This window comes from Hyla sarda, chromosome 1 (assembly GCF_029499605.1).
Source record: "Hyla sarda isolate aHylSar1 chromosome 1, aHylSar1.hap1, whole genome shotgun sequence".
Lineage (NCBI taxonomy): Eukaryota > Metazoa > Chordata > Amphibia > Anura > Hylidae > Hyla > Hyla sarda.
Window position 1 is genome coordinate 343,009,495 of NC_079189.1, and position 24,598 is coordinate 343,034,092.

Here is a 24,598-nt window from a genome sequence, read left to right on the forward strand (position 1 = left end):
AGATTCTTACATGGACTTGGTAAGAGACACAAAAATGGTATTACATTTAATTAGCACTAATAATAAATTATAATTTTTGATAACTTTCATAATTTTTTTTAGTTTTCCTAATTAATTTTCATGAACATAATTCATAATTGAGTTATTACCACGACATGCTGTAAAACATCTTTAAAAACTCTAGTTAACAGAACAAAATAAAAAAAATTACAAATCAAGAAATAAAAAAAGATTTTTTTTTAAATGAATGCGTGTCAGCATCTGATTTTATTTAGCAGTAAAAAACAAACAAAAAAACACAAAATTCTCTTTAGGTTTCCAGTGTGTTAAAAACAAGACTACAATCAAGTCTAAATAAAGAAACTAAATGAGTTTTTAACTCAACTAGACCACTGCATGAATTGAATTGTGAATTTAGATAAATGATAAATTCTATAAATTAATGAATCTTTGTACAAAGAAAACACAAACATTGACATTTACAAGCTTTAATGTAAATGAAACTTATTACGGGTATGCTCGCACAACGACTATCAGAGATAGAAAAATCATTGTGGTTTTTCAAGAGAATTCATGGCAGAAATCTGAGGCGGACCAACAAATTTCTGCTGTGGATTTGTTTAATATGCTGCAGATCTTCGTGTGGATTAGCCTGATTCAGTGGGCTAAACGTCATGCGACAATCTGCTGGCTTTTACGCATCAAATCTACCTCAAAATTTACATGTCACTTTTTTTTATGTGACAGATTGCAAATGTGCATAGAAAAACTGTGTATGGAAGACGTTCTATTTAAAGAGAAGCTGACAGTCTGTTCACCTGCACTTAACCCAATATACTGGATTATAGTGCGGGTGAGCAGCTCTAAAAAGAGGAGTTCCTTACATTAATAGTCCTTGAAGAGTTATGTTCCTTCATTCTTCTATTACTATATATAACCTACAATTGTCACCTCAAAAATGACACAATATCTCATACAAAATTAACTTTATTAAAGATCCGTATAAACAGTACATAATGCAAATTCGGACAGACAACCCCTAACCCTTAAAAAGCATATACCCCAAAATAGCACAAGTGCCCCTGCCACATCTATTACAGTGGTATGGAATATGCTCAGTAACTATCAATGCTCAATAAATAATAAGGGTCTTATTATTTATGGATGATTGATAGTTACTGAGCATATTCCATACCACTGTAATAGATGTGGCAGGAGCACTTGTGCTATTTTGGGGTATATGCTTTTTAAGGGTTAGGGGTTGTCTGTCCGAATTTTCATTATTTTGTACTGTTTATACGGATCTTTAATAAAGTTAAATTTGTATGAGATATTGTGTCATTTTTGAGGTGACAATTGTACATTATATATGGTTAGCTGTTTTTTTTTTGCCAGGTGCTATATATTTGATGAGATATTGTTTCCGAGGAGGAGTGTAGGTATTATATTCTTCTATTCCTATTGCACTGCTGGTCCATTGTGCACAGCAACACAATAGGGACTTAAGAGTAAAGGAACATAAGTCTTCAAGTACTACAGCTACTAATGTAAGTATACGCAGTATATTGGCTTTAGTGCAGGTGAACAGCCTGTCAGTTTTACTTTAAATCAATCAGATGCAGGCAGGTTCCATGCGGCTTTTGGGTTGGAATACTACAAAATCTGCATTAAAAAAACTCTTCTTTAACATAGCCTGAGAATGATAGAAGTATTAAATTAGTTTATTTTTTATTTTTTTATTTGTAATAAAACAACCATGGTTAAGTCTTCTTGACATCACCGGCCTTCATCAAGGCTTTAATTGCCCGAGCTCTCATTTCTAACTCCAATATTTCAAGCTGCTGAGCTGAGGGCTGAATGTCCTCAGGGAGCACATCAACAGGGACTGTGGGAACTTCTTCTACTACTGGCTCAGCCAGCCCCAAAATCTCATTCACACTTTTCTCAATGTCCATCACAAGGTCATCAGGTTGTCCTGTAGTCTTAATACCAGTTGTAACAGGTGTCTCCTGGATGCGTTCTTCACAGCTTGCCCCTTCTATGTCGCTGTCATATGTATCGGCATTAATGCTAAGGGCATCAAAATCCTCCCCCTTACCTAAATGAAAAGGTAACACAACAGTGAAAGAATGATGGACTCAGAAACTATGAAAAATGCAATCTTAGTGGATAATGGTGGCTGTGTAGAATAACTGCTGTATAAAGTGATGTTACCATGCATAAAGCATTAACAGCGGGCCTCAATTTGCTTCTTAAATCATGCCATTGTCAACAGCTAATAAACAGTAAAGACTGGGCACCAATGGTGTAAAGAGAAATATAATCAGTAAAGGTATTATATTAGAATTGCTTCTGTTTTACAGAATGTTAAAAAATGTATTTATGAACATACTTTTATATATATATATATATATATATATATATATATATATATATATATATATATATACACATACACACACACACACACACACACACACACAAACACATACATATATGTTGATACTCACAAATGTAAGCTGTCTTTCAATTTTGGTTTACTGAGTTAAATCTTTTCAATAAAAACAGATCAAATAAAAAAGCATATAGAAATGCTGGAAACCCCCAGCATTAATACTTCAAAAACATTCCCTTGTCAATTCAAGTAATTTTAAAAGCTCAAGGATATTGAAAAAAAAAAAAAAAAAAAAAAAAAATATTATATATATATATATATATATATATATATATATATATATATATATATATATATATATTAAGACAGAATTTCTCTTTATGATTAATAAATAGCCTATCTATTATTAGGAACCCAGAAGAGACTTGGAAAGTTAAAGCTAGGCTGCCTATGAGCAGCAATACATAATATCTGCACGCTTCGTTGGTAAAGTCTGGTTTTTAAACAGGTCTTTGGGTGAATTATTTTTGATGGTCTATTCACATGCATGGATCAGCTGCTCAGCACAGCCATGGTACCTGGATATAAACAATGCATAAGAGTGGAAAGCCTCAGCTCTGTACACTGTGTAGTGGTGGTGCCGGGTTACTGCAGCACAGTTTCTATCAGATGAGAGCTGCACTCCAGTAACCTGGCGCCACCACTACACTATGAACAAAGCCATCCGCTTCTAAGCCCAGACCATTATATATGATGGAGAACAATTGCTCTTCCAAACAGCTGAGCGGCATGGTACGGGTGTTGGCACCCCACTACTCAGACTACCCTGAGGATAAGCCATCAATAGAAAAAGTCTCAGGAAACCAACAATTTTGACTTGAAACAGAAAGTTACTTCAAAACACTGGCCTTTTAAAACATTGGAGCTGAACCCTAACAACTAGAGGGGACATTTATCAATGTTTGCTTATGTATTCCTCTTTTTAGTTATTTTTTTCTTACAATTTTTTTGCTTATGTGCGACTTATTTATCAACTGCTTTCAGCCTGTTGATAAATTTCTTTCATGTAAGCAATTTTTTTCTTTTTTTGCTTTGGTAGTGGCTTTTTCTGCTCCATGTCTGAGCTGGAGTATATTTAGTAGGTTTTTTCATGTAATGCGACTTTTTTGCGACTTTCGCACTTGATAAATCTCGGACCACTGCAAGTCAAAAATTACTTTTTGCTTTGGTAAGGAAGATTTTTTTTGCTTAGGACACTGAACATGCAAAAAGTCACAGAAAAAAAGCGCAAGTGCACGTGCGACTTTTTTGCAACAATTTTAACCCCTTAACCCCTTAAGGACGCAGGACGTAAATGTACGTCCTGGTGAAGTGGTACTTAACGCACCAGGACGTACATTTACGTCCTAAGCATAACCGCGGGCATCGGAGCGATGCCCGTGTCATGCGCGGCTGATCCCAGCTGCTGATAGCAGCCAGGGACCCGCCGGCAATGGCAGACGCCCGCGATCTCGCGGGCGTCCGCCATTAACCCCTCAGGTGCCGGGATCAATACAGATCCCGGCATCTGCGGCAGTTCGCGATTTAAATGAACGATCGGATTGCCCGCAGCGCTGCTGCGGGGATCCGATCATTCATAACGCCGCACGGAGTTCCCCTCTCCTTCCTCCGTGCGGCTCCCGGCGTCTCCTGCTCTGGTCTGTGATCGAGCAGACCAGAGCAGGAGATGACCGATAATACTGATCTGTTCTATGTCCTATACATAGAACAGATCAGTATTAGCAATCCTGGTATTGCTATGAATAGTGTAAAAAAAATGTAAAAAAATGTAAAAGTAAAAGTAAAAAAAAAGTGAAAAATCCCCTCCCCCAATAAAAAAGTAAAACGTCCGTTTTTTCCTATTTTACCCCCAAAAAGCGTAAAAAACATTTTTTATAGACATATTTGGTATCGCCGCGTGCGTAAATGTCCGAACTATTAAAATAAAATGTTAATGATCCCGTACGGTGAACGGCGTGAACGAAAAAAAATTTAAAAAGTCCAAAATTTCTACTTTTTTAATACATTTTATTAAAAAAAAATTATAAAAAATATATTAAAACTTTTTTATATGCAAATGTGGTATCAAAAAAAAGTACAGATCATGGCGCAAAAAATGAGCCCCCATACCGCCACTTATACGGAAAAATAAACAAGTTAGAGGTCATCAAAATAAAGGGATTATAAACGTACTAATTTGGTTAAAAAGTTTGTGATTTTTTTTAAGCACAACAATAATATAAAAGTATATAATAATGGGTATCATTTTAATCGTATTGACCCTCAGAATAAAGAACACGTCATTTTTACCATAAATTGTACGGCGTGAAAACGAAACCTTCCAAAATTAGCAAAATTGCGTTTTTCGTTTTAATTTCCCCACAAAAATAGTGTTTTTTGGTTGCGCCATACATTTTATGATATAATGAGTGATGTCATTACAAAGGACAACTGGTCGCGCAAAAAACAAGCCCTCATACTAGTCTGTGGATGAAAATATAAAAGAGTTATGATTTTTAGAAGGCGAGGAGGAAAAAATGAAAACGTAAAAATTTAATTGTCTGAGTCCTTAAGGCCAAAATGGGCTGAGTCCTTAAGGGGTTAAGGACCAAGGACGTACCGGTATGTAATGAAGATATTGATGTGATGAAGATATTGTAAGCTGAAAATTAAAGGGGTGTGGCTTAAAGGGTTGGCATGTATTTTCAAGATGGGGCATGGAATGCGGGGAGGGTGTGGCTTGCCAGCCGGACTGACACATTCACCAGGAGATGCAGAGTGGAGCTTGTGGAGTAAGGTACCAGAAGTCCTATATACTTGCATGGGGTAGGTTAGGGTTATTTTAATTATTTTATATATTTTTATTTGACATATAAGTAACATGTGACCAAGTATTATCGAAATATCTCCAGCTGTATGTTAGTTATACTAGAACATACATTTCCCATAGATTTGCATTGGACTTTAGACAAAAACCCTGACCGATGCAAATGAGGGTAGGTTAGGGTTAAATTAACTATTCTATATTTTTTGTGGACCTATAAGTAAGATGTGACCAAGTATTATCAAAATTGTTTGAAGTTATGCAGTAACATATTTCCCATTGACTTGTATGGTATAGATATAGATATAGATTTTGCCTCCTTCTGTCTCATTTTATACTCCTGTCAGTAACCCCTTCAGTCTCTCCTTCTACATCCACAATTTTAGCTCAGAGAATTGTCGAAATGGCATATAATTGCAAGAACGTTTTGGATATGTTCACACGTTCAGTTTTTTTTTTTTACTTGAAATTACTGAATACATAGCCAGGAAAGGAATTCTATAGAGCAGTAGTCTCAGTCTTTCCTTTATACATGTCCTCCATTTATGATCTGTTACTGGCAGTTTTTTTTACTAGCTGTCAAGGATGCAGAAAGGCCCCATTCAATGGGGTCAACCTGCAGCCAGCACTTTCCAGCAAGATACGCCCAGAATAAGGGATATGTCCCTTATTCTAGGGTATATGAAACAAGAGAGTCATAATGTAGCCTCTAATAAGTGGCAACAACTATATAGAAACCAGGCTTGACAATAAAAAAAATGATGTAAATACTGCTGCTGAAGGAGCAGGAAAGATAAAATAGGTTATGAAATTATTTAGAGATAACATTAAATTTTTTTCCCCTATGAAACATAAAACAAAGGAATAAACTAAAACAGTTGAGGTAACCTACAGTGAGTATAAAGTCTCTAAACAGTAATATAAAAGGTGTAGCATGTGAAATGTCTTAATCAGATGTGGTTATATACTCTGTGGTGCCCGCTTAACTCTATAAGATGCTTATGTGAAGACATTATTTACATGTAGAAGAGGAGCATCTTTGATTTTTCGCACAAATCCATTTACATAATTATTCCGCCCCTTTGTCGGCTCATCAATATTATCAAAGTAAACATTATAATATTAAACTTTAGTAACATGTAATTATTAGCGCGTAAATCAGGATAACTTTTCTAATCCTGGGAAAATCAGCATCCCTGTAACATTGCCTTCCTGCTAATAATAAGCTGTGCTGTTTGTGTCTATCCTCCTATGTATTTAATTCTCTACTTTTAATTATGAATAATAAAGCATCACACCAATCATCAATCTGGGACCATTTGCATAAAATGCCAGCTATTTATTCAGAAATGATGACATTTTCTGATTACTAAGAAGTTTCCAGACATCCAAGGGCATTCATACCTCTAAAACCATTGGTAGGCCTGAAATAAGGAACCTTTTTCCATGCAAAGTTATACTAGCTCAACTTTAAAAGTTAAATCCACCTTAAAGGGGTATTCCGGTAGAAAACAACTTTTTTTTTTTAATCAGCTGGTGCCGGAAAGTTAGACAGATTTGTAAATTACTTCTATTTAAACATCTTAATACCATCAGCTGCTGTATAAAACAGAGGAAGTTCTTTTCTTTTTGAATTTCTTTTCTGTTCTTTTCAGGTTTTCTATGGCGATTTGCTCCTGCTCTGGACAATTGCTGACATGGACAGAGGTGTCAGCAGAGAGCACTGTGGTCAGACAGAAAAGAAGTTCAAAACTAAAAGAACTTCCTCTGTAAATAGATAAGAACATATAGTAATACCTCCTTACACAGGGCCCTTGTGGTGAGGTAATATAAAATAATATAAAGCAATAGAACATTAAATCTGCTCCGGGGGGGGGGGGAATCTGCTCTGGGGACAATGCAAAGCCTCGTGGAGGGCCCCTTGGCGTCTGACGTTAACAAAGCAGGTTAAATGCAGCCAGGTTTGGATACTGGATTTGGCAGAGCTTTGAAGGCGTGGTGTCAGAGATAGTGAGATGCGGTTGATGGATTACGGTAGTCGTGCGGCAATGGTCTCTTTCTCTAGACGCGTTTCAGGGTACTTTATAAACGACCCTTTCCTCAGTAGAGACATCTTTAATAGTGAAGCTCAAAGTCCTTTTTATACATGTTACCTGTCTGGTTGTGACAGGTGTATTTCTGTTTGGATCTGTCACAAATAGAGGAATGGAACAGAAACCAAGGAGTTGTTTCATCTTAATAGAGCATTGTCCACATTCAGAAACAATGTATATACGTTCACAATTTGATACAATAGCATATAAATTATAAATATAGAAAGCGATAAATGTAACAACCAACAAGATCTTTAGAATCAATATGCAAACTATATAGATATACAATGTTTAAGGGAAAAAATAATAAAGTAGAGATAAAAATAAAAGTAAGCATATATGATAGATAAAACTAGATATAAATAAAAATGGAGATAAAAATATAAATATGAACAAAAATATATGTACAAAAAAATAAATAGAATATATAGAAGAGAACTAAAAATGCAAATGAAAATAAAAAGAGTGAATATAAAAAAAATATACACAGAATTAAGTTAGAAGGTGGCCTTCTAACTTAATTCTGTTTATATATTTTTTTATATTCACTTTCATTTTATTTTATTTTTATTAGCATTTTTATTTCTCTTCTATATTCTCTTCTATTCATTTTTTGTACATATATTTTCCTTCATATTTATATTTTTATTTATATCTAGTTTTATCTATCATATATGCTTACTTTTATTTTTATCTCTACTTTATTATTTTTTTCCTTAAACATTCTATATCTATATAGTTTGCATATTGATTCTAAAGATCTTGTTGTTTGTTACATTTATCGCTTTCTATATTTATAATTTATATGCTATTGTATCAAATTGTGAACGTATATACATTGTTTCTGAATGTGGACAATGCTCTATTAAGATGAAACAACTCCTTGGTTTCTGCTCCATTCCGCTATTTGTGACAGATCCAAACAGAAATACACCTGTCACAACCAGACAGGTAACATGTATAAAAAGGACTTTGAGCTTCACTATTAAAGATGTCTCTACTGAGGAAAGGGTCATTTATAAAGTACCCTGAAACGCGTCTAGAGAAGGAGACCATTGCCGCACGACTACCGTAATCCATCAACCCAATCTCCCTATCTCTGATACCACGCCTTCAAAGCTCTGCCAAATCCTGTATCCAGACCTGGCTGCATTTACCTGCTTTGTTAACGTCAGATGCCGAGAGGCCCTCCACGAGGCTTTGCATTGTCCCCGGAGCAGACCCATCTACCTCCGAGTTTGCCTCCATCTCCGGAGCAATCCATCTATCTCCGTGACCGGCGACTTCTTAGGCCTGTGGCAACCGGGCCCATCGCCGCAAGCGCATGCCAGCGCTGGACACAGCCTCCACAGCTTTTGTCATCTGCCTCTCGGACGTCCAGTCATACTACCATATCAAGAACTTTTTTTCCATCTATGGGAGTTGGTAACTATACAACTATATGAGTTGTCTTTAAAATCTTGAAATTCTACAATATATATGAATATGGAGTGCACTTTAAAAAGTGAACTATGCCGGTTTATACAATGTCGGATTAGCGGAAGATCGTAATATATAAGGGGATTTTAATGTTCTATTGCTTTATATTTTATATTACCTCCCCACAAGGGCCCTGTGTAAGGAGGTATTAATATATGTTCTTATCTATGTTTTATATTAATGTCTCATTTTTACACAATTATTTTACAATTAAATTCTTTTTCATCATTTAAAGTGAAGCACAGTCCGATTTTATTTTATTTCTGTAATTAACCATCATTTACCATTTATGGTTTTAGTCTAGAGGCTTTTGGTACCATCTTCTTGTTTCTTCAAATTAATTTACAAATCTGTTTAACTTTCTGGCACCAGTTGATAGTTTTCCACCCGAGTACCCCTTTAATGTTATCTGGACAGAAAATGAATAAGTAATAGCTTTTCCAGCAACCTAAGCCTAAATGTTTGAACAAAATACTGTCCTGAATTCCTGTGTATGAGTATATCTTACATGGAAATTCAGGACAGTATTTTGTTCAAACATTTAGGCTTAGGTTACTGTAACTTAAAAAAAAAATTCTGCTGCAAGTCACGTTTTTCTATTTATGCTAATGAGGGCTTTGGGGTATGGGTGGAGCTCCGATCCAAGCTTGGGGCATGCTGATATCCTCTTTGCCGGGTGGCCGCTCCCCCGGCTCTTTAATATTCATGACCTCCATCCCTACTCCTTCGCCGGGGTTAGTGTCCGGCACAGGCGCTGCTTAATGTATACTCCCTGAATCGGCGAACCCCTCAGCTTAACTGCCGCAGCCATCTTTGTACATATTAGTACATCTGATATATGATTTACATCAAAGATGGCTGCGGCAGTGAAGATGAGGGGAAAGCCGCTTCCGGGAGTATACAATAAGCGGTGCATGCGTCGTACATTAACATGGGCGAAGGAGCAGGGATAAAGGGGGTGAAGATGACCTCAGCATGCCCCACTCTCAGATCAGAGCTCCACCCATGCCCCAAGGCCCTCATTAGCGTAGACAGAAAAACACGATTTGCGGCGGAACAGCGGGGCGAATCTGGACAATGCGAGTACCGTTTTAATCAGCATCACCCGCACTACAAGCCTATATGACAGGTTTAGTGCGGGTGATACTACTGACAGATTTCCTTTAAATATTTTTCTTTAATACAAGCTGGAACAACCCTTTAAGTATTTTTACATGTATTCTATGCCACAATATTTGTGTAATTTACATTCATTGGACAAGAGAAGTCTCAGTATTTCCCTTAAACGTGTCCTCCATTTATGATCTGTTCTTGGTTTTGTATTCAATAATTAAAAACCTGAACATGTGAACACATTCTAAGGGTGCTTTAGAAAAAACAAACACTCTACATTCCAAAAAATGCCTAAAATATAAGCAGGCGTGCAACACTGAATCAAAAAGGGAATTATTTTTTGCAAAGTACCACCAGATTTAGTCTAAAATGCTTAGAAAAATGCAATTCAACTGCAACATGAAAACACAGCCATAAAGTTTTTCTCAGTAATATGAGAATGGAGATTGATGCCAAAGAAACGTGATATAGAATAAATGAGAATGGAGTACATAAAGATTGGAGATGCAAACCGAGACTCTAGACTATCAAATGAGATGACAAAACTGAGAATAAATAATATGGCACATTGCTTAAAGCAGTGTTTTCCAAAATTATTTTTCTGCTGTTTTTTTTTCTTAACTCCATGAGTACACAGGAATAGGCAAAGTTCACAGAAACTAAAGTAACATGAGTACATGTTGCAAAAGTATCACAGCTGAAATAAGGGCACATGTACTATTTGTGTGTTCTACTTTTTTTGTAGTGTAGCAGAATACAATCTTGGGATGTTTTCACACTGTCTCACGGTATCGGTCATAGGTATATGTTGGTGGAATTTTCCAGCGTATACCTCTGACACATAGCAATGATGGGTGCCACTAAATAGCCTCCATAACATATAAAAGGTCCCATATACTACTCTATGAAATAAACACAGAATCCTAGGCTATGCCATACTGCAATAAGACAAATCTCAAGTTAAACTACTTGAACTAAGGTTTAAATTACATTCTTTGCCACTGTTGGGTAATGAGGTTCTATGCATCCTGGGTAATGTATCCGTCTGTTAATGAGGGAACACTTACCTGTATACACTAAATTTCCCAGCTCATAGGGAAAACAGGCCTTTCTAGTGCAGTGTAAAGAGAGTCTAATAAATCCTTACATTAGCTTTACCTACCGGTTTTTCCATCTGTCTCTTCGAATTCCAGGTTAGCCTTTAAGGAAGAAGTTGTTTCTGTACTATCATTTCTGCAAATAAGGCAAATTCATAATATGAAAAAGATTAAAAACTGTTGCAGAATCAAAAACAAAACAACATAAATGTGTCTTTTAAAACAGCAACCTTACCTTTGGGCCATTTTTTTCTTTTAAATAAAATAGTTTTTTGTGATAAAACTTTTTTTTTATTGTTACCGTATATACTCGAGTACAGGCCGAGTTTTTCAGCACGATTTTTCGTGCTGAAAACACCCCCCTCGGCTTATACTCGAGTGAACTCCCCCACCCGCAGTGGTCTTCAACCTGCGGACCTCCAGAGGTTTCAAAACTACAACTCCCAGCAAGCCCGGGCAGCCATCGGCTGTCCGGGCTTGCTGGGAGTTGTAGTTTTGAAACCTCCGGAGGTCCGCAGGTTGAAGACCACTGCGGCCTTCAACATCATCCAGCCCCCTCTCACCCCCTTTAGTTCTGAGTACTCACCTCCGCTCGGCGCTGGTCCGGTCCTGCAGGACTGTCCGGTGAGGAGGTGGTCCGGTGGGATACTGGTTCCGGGCTGCTATCTTCACCGGGGAGGCCTCTTCTAAGCGCTTCGGGCCCGGCCTCAGAATAGTCACGTTGCCGTGACAACGACGCATAGGTGCGTTCATTGCCAACGTACTCGTGCGTCATTGTCAAGGCAACGCCTCTATTCCGGGCCGGAAGCGCGGAGAAGAGGCGCCCCCGGTGAAGATAGCAGCCCGGACCACCTCCCCACCGGACCACCTCCTCACCGGACAGCCCTGCAGGACCGGACCAGCGCCGAGCGGAGGTGAGTACTCAGAACTAAAGGGGGGTGAGAGGGGGCTGGATGATGTTGAAGGCCGCAGTGGTCTTCAACCTGCGGACCTCCGGAGGTTTCAAAACTACAACTCCCAGCAAGCCCGGACAGCCGATGGCTGCCCGGGCTTGCTGGGAGTTGTAGTTTTGAAACCTCTGGAGGTCCGCAGGTTGAAGACCACTGAGGGCGAATGATGAGAAGAGGATGATGAAGGGGGGGTGTGGGGATGATGAAGGGGGGTGGGGATGATGAAGGGGGGATGTGTGGGATGATAAGGGGATGATGAAGGGGGGATGTGCGGGATGATAAGGGGATGATGAAGGGGGGATGTGCGGGATGATAAGGGGGGATGTGTGGGATGATGACAAGGGGATGATGAAGGGGGGATGTGTGGGATGATGACAAGGGGATGATGAAGGGGGGATGTGTGGGATGATAAGGGGATGATGAAGGGGGGATGTGTGGGATGATAAGGGGATGATGAAGGGGGGATGTGTGGGATAAGAGGATGATGAAGGGGGGATGTGTGGGATGATGACAAGGGGATGATGATGAGGATGTTAATGACGGGTCTGGATGATGACAGGGGGGGGGATGAGGTATTTCCCACCCTAGGCTTATACTCGAGTCAATAACTTTTCCTGGGATTTTGGGTTGAAATTAGGGGTCTCGGCTTATACTCGGGTCGGCTTATACTCGAGTATATACGGTAAGTAAAAATTGTTAACTGTATGGCTTGCAGAAGCCAAATGGGTAATTAAGACACAAAAAGTCTCTTCATTTAAAAAAAACAAAAAACACACACACACAGTTGAGAAAAATATACTCAGAATTTAAAGGGGAATTTCCATCTAGTCTGTTTGGCTTCCTTCATCCTTAAAGCAGCAGGAGGCACCCTGTAGGCTGGGGAAAATACCATTCTTCCTTCAAGACATACAGCAGCTGAAAAGTACTGAAAGATTTATTTTCTAAAATAGATATATACAAATCTGTATAACTTTCTGTAACCAGTCTTTTTTCCCTGGCGTTCACCTTTTAAGCAACCACTATTGTAAAAGAAGCAATACTTCTGAATCTCTTATTTTAGAAGTATATGCAGTATCACCAAGTGTAAATTATTGAACTATTCACTGGGTGGCCACTTAGAGACATCTGCCCTTTCATGATAGGAGCTTCCTTGTAAAGAAATTCGACATAATCACCCCAGAGTGCAGCATAACGTAAGTGAGCAAGTTTTTGTTGAGTCAGATTTAGTGTTATTCTTCATTAAAATGAGAAAATCCAATGAAGTGAACGACTTGAACGAGACATGATCATTGGTCCAACACTAGCCTAGGCCAGGATTTCAGTAATTGCCAAACTTTTAGTTTTTTTTTCCATGCTGCAGTTTCAAGAGTATGCAAAGAATTGTGTGATCACAGAAAAAGATCCAGCAAAAGCGGATACTGTAGAAGTAAATAACTGATGAAAGGGTCAGAGGAGGAGATCATGAATCCTCCTGGAGAATAGGTGGTGCATAGTCAAAGAAACAGCCTTCAACACTGGTGCTCCAACTAACACATTTTAATGCACGACTAAGTTTCTTAGCATGGATGGACTATCTGTGTCTAAGGGGAACAGAAGCGCATCACTCCAGAGGGCCAAAAAAAAGCACCAATGGAATCACTGAGTAGTGGAAAATCGTCACCTGGTCAGATTAATTCAGATTTTGTTCCATAATGCCGACAAAAAGGTCAGGCAAGTAGCCTACCTGATGTCAACATTTAAGGATGGTGGAAGTGGTGTGGGGAATATTTTTCAGCTTACTCCTAGCCCTCTAATACCAGTCAATAGAGGTTTGCACAGTAGGGCTTATCAAAGTATCAAGACTGCTGTTTATCATATGACAGAAGGACACTTTCAGCAAAACAATGCACAATGCCACATAGGTGCTATAGTCATGGACTGGATCCATAACTATAGGACTCATAGGAGGAGATTTATCAAAGCTTTCTATGTCCCGCATCAATATAGAACAAACTACAGAGGGTTAGGCTGGTCTATTGTGCGCTTTATTTATCAAAAGGGGCACTGCTATTGATAAATTCTGTGCACAGACTTGGGGATCTACGGTTTAGTCTGTATTTAAACCTGCTCCAGCATGGTCTGACATTTCAGCGTACTTTCAGCCGATGCGACTTGTCGCTATAGTCACTTTTGATAAATTCAGCACCAATGCATTTTTGCATCTAGAATAGACTAGAATGCATAATGTTATAAAAATCCTCTAAAGCAAAGGTCAGAAAAAAAAAAGTTGCACATATTTAGACTGCCACTTTCTGTGTGACAAATTTAGTGTCAGCACCAGCAGGGTTAACAGGTGCTGACAAGGTGTTTGCTAGGTTGCCGGGTTACACCCTGCTGTCTGAGTGGCTAGCTACTGATTGACCACATGTGCATCTCCCTATATTACCAGGCATCAGTCTCTGGGAAGATGCCTGTGAAAGCGGTCATTACCTGAGTAGCTAGCAATCCCTTATTTTCCTGTATACCCGGCAACTTGACTTCTGGCTTCTTATCTGACTTCTTTAGTTATAGCGATTCGGCACCTATTCCCACTCCTGGCTAGACTCGGTTTGACTAACATCGACCTTATGTGTGTATGTTTAGTTTGTCTTTGTTAGTTGCTTGTTTCCCTGTTGCTCCTGACAACTGACAGGATTATATTTTATTGTGTTGACATTTGACTCCCCTCACTTATTTAGGAAGGGATTGTCGACCAGTTGCCGGCCTATCATTTAGGATAGGCGGACAAGTAGGCAGGGACAGGGGCGCGGGTGAGCTTAGCGAGCACTCCTTCCCTGCCCATATGTGACATTTAGATGGGAAAAACCAGTCTAAATCCTTTGAGAAATCTCCCCCATATAGTCCTATGTGGGTCTTAGTATCTTAAAGGGGTTATCTGAGGACCTAAAACTACTCCACATGGTGTGGAATGTAATTACATAGTCCCCCCGGCATGTTCTTGGCACCATTCACTGCTCCCCCATGCACCATCCTGTTTTGCCCACCACTACATTTTCTCTCTCATCCTTTCTCCTACACACACTATTTCACAGCAGTCCTCACAGCCAAAACCGTTAGACAAGGGGTGTGGCTTGCTGATATGATTTTTCAGGAGGCGTGGCTTGATGAGCTATGTTAGAGAGGGTGGCTTGGTTGGATGTCGTTAGAAAGGGGTCGTTGTTTGTCTCTATGACATAAAGGGGTGTGGTTTTTAAGGCAAGGACACTGGAAGCCAAGAAAGTGTCCACTTAGAAACAACAACAATTGAGTTCCTTGTAAGGTATTATAATACAAATGAATAGCCCACACTATAACAGCTCCACTCAACTCTATAAAGCACACTGGGTAGTACACATTTGTAGGGCAATAGAATGCTAGCAGCACACCAATTAAGCTTCACGTGGCAATTGAGTATACATAGAATACATAACTCACAATTTCTTTGGAAATATTCTTCCGGTTTTATTGCATCACTCCTTATTGCACATGGGTTTGTCTCACAGGACTGAATTAAACAGCATAACAGCAGCAGAAAATAGCAGCATTTTCAGTGATTTCACCAGTCATGGCCGGACTGAATTAACCCCTTAACGACGCAGCTGGTACTTAACGCACCAGGACGTACATTTACGTCCTATGCATAACCTATAGTGTCATGCGCGGCAGATCATGGCTTCTAAAAGTCCAAAGTGGATACAGCACCAAATAGCTGAGGACTCAAGCTAGTAGATGGAATGAAACTTTATTTGCTATTCATGTGCAACGTTTCGGCAACAAACTGACTTTTTCAAGCATATCAAACAAAGTGACAATGTGCATATATATAGGAATCACAACATACTGTGATTGGTTACATAACAGGTGTTTCACATATATCATTACAATCAATAGCCAAATCCTATTGGCTAAACTGTGTTGTCATGGTGATTCAGATACATAAACAATATAAATATAAAAAAAACTAAGAAAACAGCCATCTATAACATATATAAACTTCGGATGTGTTCACTGGGACTTCACTTACACTGATCCATGTCACCGATCGCATCTTCATCTCATGGATCGCATAAAAATCCTGCATCTGTGTGTTACAGCATCGCTTGTAAACAACCAGACTGCGGCTGCGTGGCTCCACATCGTGTAGTTCCGATCAGCTGACTACTATAGGTCAGCTGATGCAGGAGCGTCATAGATGCCCAGGATCAAAACAGTATGATCTTATTACTTTTTATTTTCTTCCACCTGTTCCGTGTATTTAACTTTTATAAGTGACAACATGAGGTTTTGGATATTTTTTCTATGTTGATATTGTAATATTTTTTTATATGTCTTTTTAGATTACCTTCACTAATTATTCACTCATCACTTTATATGAAGATTACAGCGGAGGATGAATTCACTGAGGACTCCTTGAAAAAATTTTTTTGTATAAATGAAGATCTAATAATCTGAATATATTCTGTGTTACACTGATCCTTGTTTTAATATGGCACCTTCTTGTGAAATTTTTTTATTGTAATTAACATAGATGCCTGGGTTTAATAAAAATGTTTATCTTTATGAGTACATCTATAGAAGTCTGTTCAGACTCATATGTATTATAGATAATGCGGTGCGTCTTTTGTCAGGTGCACCTCGGGTATCGGCGAGTGCATATGGTATGCGCTGGCTGATTCACTGATGTGCCGTGAATCATTCAACCGCACAACGCATGCGCAAGTAGTTGGCGCTTGCGCGGATCATACTGTTTTGATCCTGGGCATCTATGACGCTCCTGCATCAGCTGACCTATAGTAGTCAGCTGATTGGAACTACACGATGTGGAGCCACGCAGCCGCAGTCTGGTTGTTTACAAGCGATGCTGTAACACACAGACGCAGGATTTTTATGCGATCCATGAGATGAAGATGCGATCGGTGACATGGATCAGTGAAAGTGAAGTCCCAGTGAACACATCCGAAGTTTATATATGTTATAGATGGCTGTTTTCTTAGTTTTTTTTTATATTTATATTGTTTATGTATCTGAATCACCATGACAACACAGTTCAGCCAATAGGATGTGGCTATTGATTGTAATGATATATGTGTAACACCTGTTATGTAACCAATCACAGTATGTTGTGATTCCTATATATATGCACATTGTCACTTTGTTTGATATGCTTGAAAAAGGCAGTTTGTTGCCGAAACGTTGCACATGGATAGCAAATAAAGTCTCATTCGATCTACTAGCTTGAGTCCTCAGCTATTTGGTGCTGTATCCACTTTGGACTTTTGCATGCCTTTCCGGGTTGGCATTCCCGGATGATCACTTGCACACACTGATTGGATCGGTGCTGTCTCTCCTCTTTACCTAAGATCATGGCTTCTGATAGCAGCCAGGGACCCGGCGGTAATGGCGGACATCCGCAATCGCGCGGATGTCCGCCATTAACCCCTCAGATGGCATGATCAATAGAGATCACGGCATCTGCAGCATCACGGCCACTAAAATGGATGATCGGATCGCCCGAAGCGCTGCCGCAGCGACCTGCCTCTGCTGCCTTCCACGGGTCTTCTGCTCTGGTCTGCGATCAAGCAAACCAGAGCAGAAGATGACTATACATAGCACTGAACAGTATTAGCAGTCGAATGATTGCTATAAATAGTCCCCTATGGAGACTATTAAAGTGTCAAAATAAAAGTTAAAAAAAAGTTACAAATTTGAAAACCCCCCCTCCCCCAATAAAAACGTAAAATTGTCCCATTTTCCCTATTTCACCCCCAAAAAGTGTAAACATTTTTTTTTATATACATATTTGGTGCGTAAATATCCGAACTATTAAAATAAAATGTTAATGATACAGTACGGTGAACGACGTGAACGTAAAAAAAAATTCAAAATAGCTGCTTTTTTTAAATAAAATTTTATTCCCCAAAAAAATTTATAAAAAAAATGTATTAAAAAGTTTTATATAAGCAAATATGGTTTCAATAAAAAGTACAGATCACGGTGCAAAAAATGAGCCCTCATACCGCCGCTTATACGGAAAAATGAAAAAGTTATAGGTCTTCAAAATAGGGGGATTTTAAATGTACTAATTTGGTTTAAAAGTTTGCGATTTTTTTAAGCGCAACAGTAATAGAGAAGTATGTTATCTTGGGTATCATTTTAATCGTATTGACCCAAAGAATAAAGATCACATGTCATTTTTACTGTAAATTGTACGGCATGAAAACAAAACCTTCCAAAATTTGCTAAATTGCGGTTTTCTTTTTAATTCCCCCACACAAATAGTAATTTTTTGGTTGCGCCATACATTTTATGGTAAAGTGAGTGATGGCATTACAACAGACAAATGGTCGCGCAAAAAACAAGCCCTCATACTAGTCTGTGGATAAAATTTAAAAGTTATGATTTTTTGAAGGAGAGGAGGAAAAAATGAAAACGTAAAAATAAAATTGTCTGCGTCCTTAAGGCCCAAATGGGCTGAGTCCTTAAGGGGTTAAACAGCATAACAGCAGAAAATAGCAGCATGACTGGTTAAATCACTGAAAATGCTGCTATTTTCAGCTGCTGTAATGCTGTTTAATTCAGCCAAGAAAGTGTCACATGATCTCTGTGTCAGATGGAAAGGAGAGAGAGTGGACAGAGGATGCCAGGTTTTTCTCCATTTTTGCCTGTTACCGCATATCACCCACTCCTTGTAAGAACAAAAGATGGCACTCGCCAAATGGCATAGAGTTTTTCTTATTTATTCAGACAGCATGGGTCTAAGATACAAATGGCCATTTATCTTAGCCCCATGCTATCTGAATAAATAAGAAAAACACTATGCCATGTGGTGAGTGCCATCTTTTGTTCTTACAAGGAGTGATATTGCAGTATCTTACATGATTGAGCACCATCGTAGAGCAGCAAGACTTGTTGGGCAGAGGTATGTGACGCCGCACAGTTTGATATATGCAGAGTGTGTAGAGTAGCAGTGCCGCCTGGATTTTCTTTCTTGGACTGTTACCGCATATTCCAACAGGGCAATCAGTCCAGTACAGGTAAAAAGTGTATATTACAATACAGTCTGGCCATGAGGAGACAAAATTTGAAACATTTTTCGCCATCTGGAGTACCCATTTAATCCTATAGATCGTCTATGTCTGCATGGGCCAAACTGTCTGCAGAACCATTTCATCACCTAGAGGAATGTAAGCTACAATGAACTGCTGCCTTTCCAAAGGATGTTAAACGTGCTACAAGACGGGTTTCTCTAATAAAGTAGCCCTTCAGTGTAGGTTGATCCCGATACGAGTGGTGTGAAGCTTATTCCTATAAATATGTGTACTCTATTAATAACTATAAGCTACAGCATATTGAAAGGGTCCCTTTCCAAATAATGACATGCGGCCAGTCTGCAGGGGGCCTTGCACAGTTCCATTTTTAATAGGGTCAAAGGTAAAAATGTATGCACATTTCCCATCCAAAAAGTCAACGCTATCTCATCAATGAGTCCAGCTATTAAGCACTGAAAAATGTAATAAAATAAAAAAAAATAAAAAAAAGGAGAGAAATAGAGGTAACAGCACATTTTCTCAAAAGCATGATCTACTTTTACAGTATGAGGCTGTAATAGGCACCATGCCTTTTTTTGATGCACTCTTTTCAGTTGCTCCATCACAAGAACTATCATTTCTATTACAGTAAAATGTGCAATAACTTGCACACAAACTGAGATGGAAAAGAGAAAACATGACCATCTGCTCCTAAGGTCCCAGGAGTGTTATTTTGTATATACTACTCTCCAGTTTAAAACTGGCTGTAGACATAGAATTTAAGGAATTGTAGAATAAATGGGGAATAGTAGAAAACAAGGCTTGCAGAGCCATCTACTGGCTGATCCAGCTAAATAGATAAGAATAGAATATAGACAACTGGGTCTGCACATATGGTAAAAAAAAAACTTTATTCAATCCATTTAAAAAACTTCACGAAGATAGTGGGGGAGATTTATCAAAACATGTGCAAAGGAAAAGTGTCCCAGTTGCCCATAGCAACCAATCATATCGCTTCTTTCATTTTGCCGAGGCCTTGTTAATAATGAAAGAAGCAATCTGATTGATTGCTATGGGCAACTGGGCATCTTTTCCTCTGGACAGGTTTTGATAAATCTCCCCCTGTAGCTCTATACAAGACATACAAAAAGTGCAAAATTGCTTAGAGAAAATGAATGCACCTAGTGTAAACTGGTGCATTTCAAACATAAGGGCGTTCTTAAGAAATGGTCCCTTTGTCTTAAAATGCCCAAACTAGTTTATGCCAAATTTAGTGTGCATAGGAAGCAGATAGAAATACTACATTATGCATTTTATACACGCTAATACTTAAAGGGGTACTCCGGGTAAATAAAACATCTCCTCTTCTGTGGATAGGGGATAAGTGTCTGATCGTAAAGGGGTCTGACTGCTGGGACCCTCCGCGACCTCCTGTATGGAGTTCAGTCACTTACCTGTCCTTGGCGACTATGGCCCCCACCTTTTGAGACAAGCAAGTGTAACGGCCCACTCAGCAAATCACTGGCTGAAGCCGGTCCCCCTCTCCATTCACATTGAAGGAGATTTATCATTCTTTTCAAACGTATGGCTTTTATATGACAATTTTTTTTTTACTTACATGTGACCTATATCAAATAGTCGTACGACAGTGATAAATAAAATCGCACATAAGCAAAACCCGGGAAACCCACTACCCTTATTACCAGTAGCGTTGCTAGAGAGTGACGAGAGAGGGGCATACCGCATCGGGCGACACCCTGCCTGGCACTAAATAGCTGCACTCCAACTATCACACAACAACCCAGCCACCCTCCTCAAATGAAAAAATATTAAAAACATGCCACACCATGAGTATCCATACTCTGGAGGCTTTTTTTGTTTAATTTTGAGCCCGCATTTGGTGACGTTGGTGGGCAGTGTCTTGCGTCGCTGCGCTGAGGCCGGAGTTTACGTCAGGAAGGAAGACAGCGCAGCTCAAAAAGGCTCAGTACATTACCCAAAGTATTACTTTGGATGGTTTTTTTTTTTTAAGGAAAAATGTTAGTTCCACATACGGGTTATTTACGTAGTCTGTAAAAATTATTACACAATTATTTTGTGCCGTATTCTATTTTAACACATTATTTTTAAAATATAGTGGGTACGCCAGCATGTATGTGTCCTAAAATTAAGCAATGTGTGCAGTGTGTATTTTCAACATTAAAATTTATGGAGTTAGCTATATAATAAAATTTTTCTATAATTAACATTAATATAGTAGCTTTGTTTCATGATGCAGAACAAAAACAGTTGTTAAAGTGGGTGTTAATTTTCTTTTTTGCAGACGTATGCACTTTCTGTAAGCCAGGCTGGACCTGGAATACTTATGTGACTTTTTTCTTCATAAACAGAGACTATCCCACTAGATAAATACATGACCACTGCAAAGTAAAAAAAAAAAAATAAATAAATAAAAAAAAATTACTACGTGAGCAGATTTCAGAAATGTACTTTGGAATGAGCAAAAATCTAAAAGTCGCAGCATGTATAGAAAAGTCGCACGTCCAACTTTTTTTTTTACGCAAAAAAAAAAAAAAAAAATCTACTACGGAGCTTGATAAATCGCCATTGCCCATTCGGAAACAAATTGGCGGGGGGCGTTGGCACTCAATCGATCAGTTATCAACCATTTAGTGAACACACCCTGGTACTTAAGGACCAGACCGGGATGCCTGCTGAAACCTACAATGTAGGCGATCATCACAAATTGCTGATGAATTAACACTGGCGATTTACGGTGATTACGGGTCTCTGGTAACCTGAAAAATAAGTGGGATTGTGGTTGTCCAAGACACCCACGATCCCCCTGTAGTCTGGGCATAGCAGGGGAACCGGCGGTGACCGGTGCCGGATGTCAACTTACCATTGGTGGCGGACGGCAGAGGACGCTGATGCGGCTCCCTGGTGCAGCGATCCTACGGAAGCCTGTGAGTTGTTGCCTAGCAACATCTGGAGGGCTACAGTTTGGAGACCACTATACAACTCTAAACTGTTTGCTGTTTGGGCATGCTGGGAGTTGTAGTTTTGCAAGATCTTAAGGGCCACAGTTTAGAGACCACTGCACAGTGGTCTCTAAACTGTGGCCCTCTAGATCTTGCAAAACTACAACTCCCAGCATGCCCACACAGCAGTTTGCTGTCTGGGCATGCTGGGATTTGTAGTTTTGCAACATCTGGAGGGCCACAGTTTGGAAATCACTGTGCAGTGGTCTCTAAACTGTGGCCCTTAAGATCTTGCAAAACTACAACTCCCAGCATGCCCAAACAGCAAACAGCTGTCTCGGCATGCTGGGAGTTGTAGTTGCATACCTCCAGCTGTTTCATAACTACATCTCCCAGCATGTCCTTCGGCGATCAGTACATGCTGGGAGTTGTTGTTTTGCAACAGCTGGAGGCACACTGGTTGGAAAAAATTGAGTTAGGTAACAGAACCTGGGCCTGCGGCTGGGCCACCGGCTGCGCTGCGGCTGGTGATACGCTGACAGCTCTGTGATTTTCCCGTCTCCAGCATGAAGATCGCAGCGGAGAACAGGGAGGCAGATACCGGAGCAACGGGGAACGTAGGAAGGTGAGTCAAAGTTTATTTTTGCAGCCCAGGCACAGGAATATGTTAAATTAATCAGTACAGATGTTCTTTATTAATCATTTCCAGCGCCACGGCACGCAAATCATTCATTTAAAGTGCCAGCGGCTCACAGGAGGACGGGGGGCGCAGCGTCCGCGGGTCACATATGATTAGTTCCCCGATGCGCAGCGCTTCGGCTGGATAATTAATTGGGGGGTGGTTTAGAGAAGCAGAGCAGCACTCGCCGGTCACATATGATTAGCTTCCCAGAGTGTGTGTGGTGGGGGGGGGGGTGGGGGGGGAAATACTGTTAAATACCGTGGAACCGCCATAACTTACAAAAATACCGCAATATGCATTTTTGGTCATACCGCCCAGCACTACCAACAGGTGTTTGACAAATTTTCATTAAAGTTGGATGGGAAAATGAAAAAAAAAAAATATATATATATATATATATATATATATATATATATTTTTTTTTTTTTTACTAAAATGCTGGTGTTACCCTAAATTTTTCATTTTCACAAGGGAAAATAGGAAAAAAGCCCCCCAAAATTTGTAACCCCATTTCTTCTGAGTAAGAATATACCCCGTATGTGGATGTAAAGTGCTCTGCGGGTGCACTACAATGCTCAGAAGAGAAGAAGCGCCATTGGGCTTTTTAAGAGAAAATTTGTCCGGCATTAAAGGCCACGTGTGTTTACAAAGCCCCCATAGTGCCAGAACAATGGACCCCCCCACATGTGACCCCCTTTTGGAAACTACACCCCTTGCATAATGTAATAAGGGGTACAGTGAGCATTTACGTCCCACAGGTGTCTGACAGATTTTCGGAACAGTGGTCCGTGAAAATGAAAAATGTCATTTTTCATTTGCACAGCCCACTGCTCCAATGTATTTTCTCCTATTACTCTATTAATTTTGGGAAAAAACAGCATTTTCGTGAAAAAAATTTTTTCTTCATTTACACATCCAACAAAAAGTAGTCAAACACCTGTAGGGTGTTAAGGTTCATTCTACCCCTTGTTACGTTCCTTGTGGGGTGTAGTTTCCAAAATAGTATGCCCTGTGTTTTTTTTTTTGCGGTTCTGGCACCATAGGGGCTTACCAAGTGCGACATGCCCCCCAAAAACCATTTCAGCAAAAGCCAAAAGTGACTCTCTTCTGAGCATTGTAGTTTGCCCGCAGAGCATTTTACGCCCGAACATGGGGTATTTCCATACTCAGAAGAGATGGGGTTACAAATTTTGGGGGACATTTTCTCTCATTAGAGACAAAAAAAGGCTAGGGGTGAGAGATAGGAGAGAAAAAAATGCAAAGAGTAATAAAATAAATGTAAAAGAAATGAGAAGGAAAGAGAAAGAGAAAGCGAGAGAGAGAGATTCCAAAAAATAGCATTTATTTAAATAAACTTAGCGGAGTGAGGTCCTTAGCAGGGCCCTTGCTTCGGACTATTCACGAGATGTAAAATATAATATATAGATATACTATGAAAACTGTACTGAAGGTATATATAAAAACAACACTGGATGATAATAATACCCCTATTAAATATAATTAGAACTGGACACGGAAATAGGAAAGTCTTTGCGCTATATTAGGCGCTACAAGTGCTGCAAATATGGATATTTCCTCCGCAACTGGAGATGGATTGTGTATAGACAATAGCTTGGCAGGGACGGCACTGTGTCGAAATAAGTTCTTTCGCAGTAGATAATATTTCGGCGCAGCGTTTGGCAGCGCTGGATGCCCCCTGTTTGGAGCCCATTCTACCCTGACTGCCCAGGGCTACAGTATGAGTGGCTTCAAACTCAGCGGGGGTTGTAGCTGTCTCAGTTACTGTAATCCTCTGCTTCGGGACCTCGCTATCACCTGGCAGCGCGGGGACAGGTATGCAAGTTTGGCACTGTGTGCCTCTTACCGGCTATGCCGATCGTGGGCTGGATGTAGTCGTCC

At 39.5% G+C, this 24,598-nt stretch overlaps 1 protein-coding gene across 3 annotated transcripts in view; it reads right to left on the bottom strand.

Moving 5' to 3' along the window:
* Positions 1-1,317: 1,317 nt before the first annotated feature.
* CAAP1 (caspase activity and apoptosis inhibitor 1) overlaps positions 1,318-24,598 on the bottom strand; it is a 45,643-nt gene continuing 22,362 nt past the window's right edge. For all 3 annotated transcript variants that reach the window (XM_056520642.1, XM_056520634.1, XM_056520625.1), the window contains exons 5-6: positions 11,106-11,176; positions 1,318-2,098 (exon numbers count right to left, since the gene is read on the bottom strand). In XM_056520642.1, the coding sequence (XP_056376617.1) occupies positions 1,761-2,098; positions 11,106-11,176 (409 nt within the window). In that variant the 3' untranslated portion in view covers positions 1,318-1,760. The remainder of the gene's footprint in view (positions 2,099-11,105; positions 11,177-24,598) is intronic.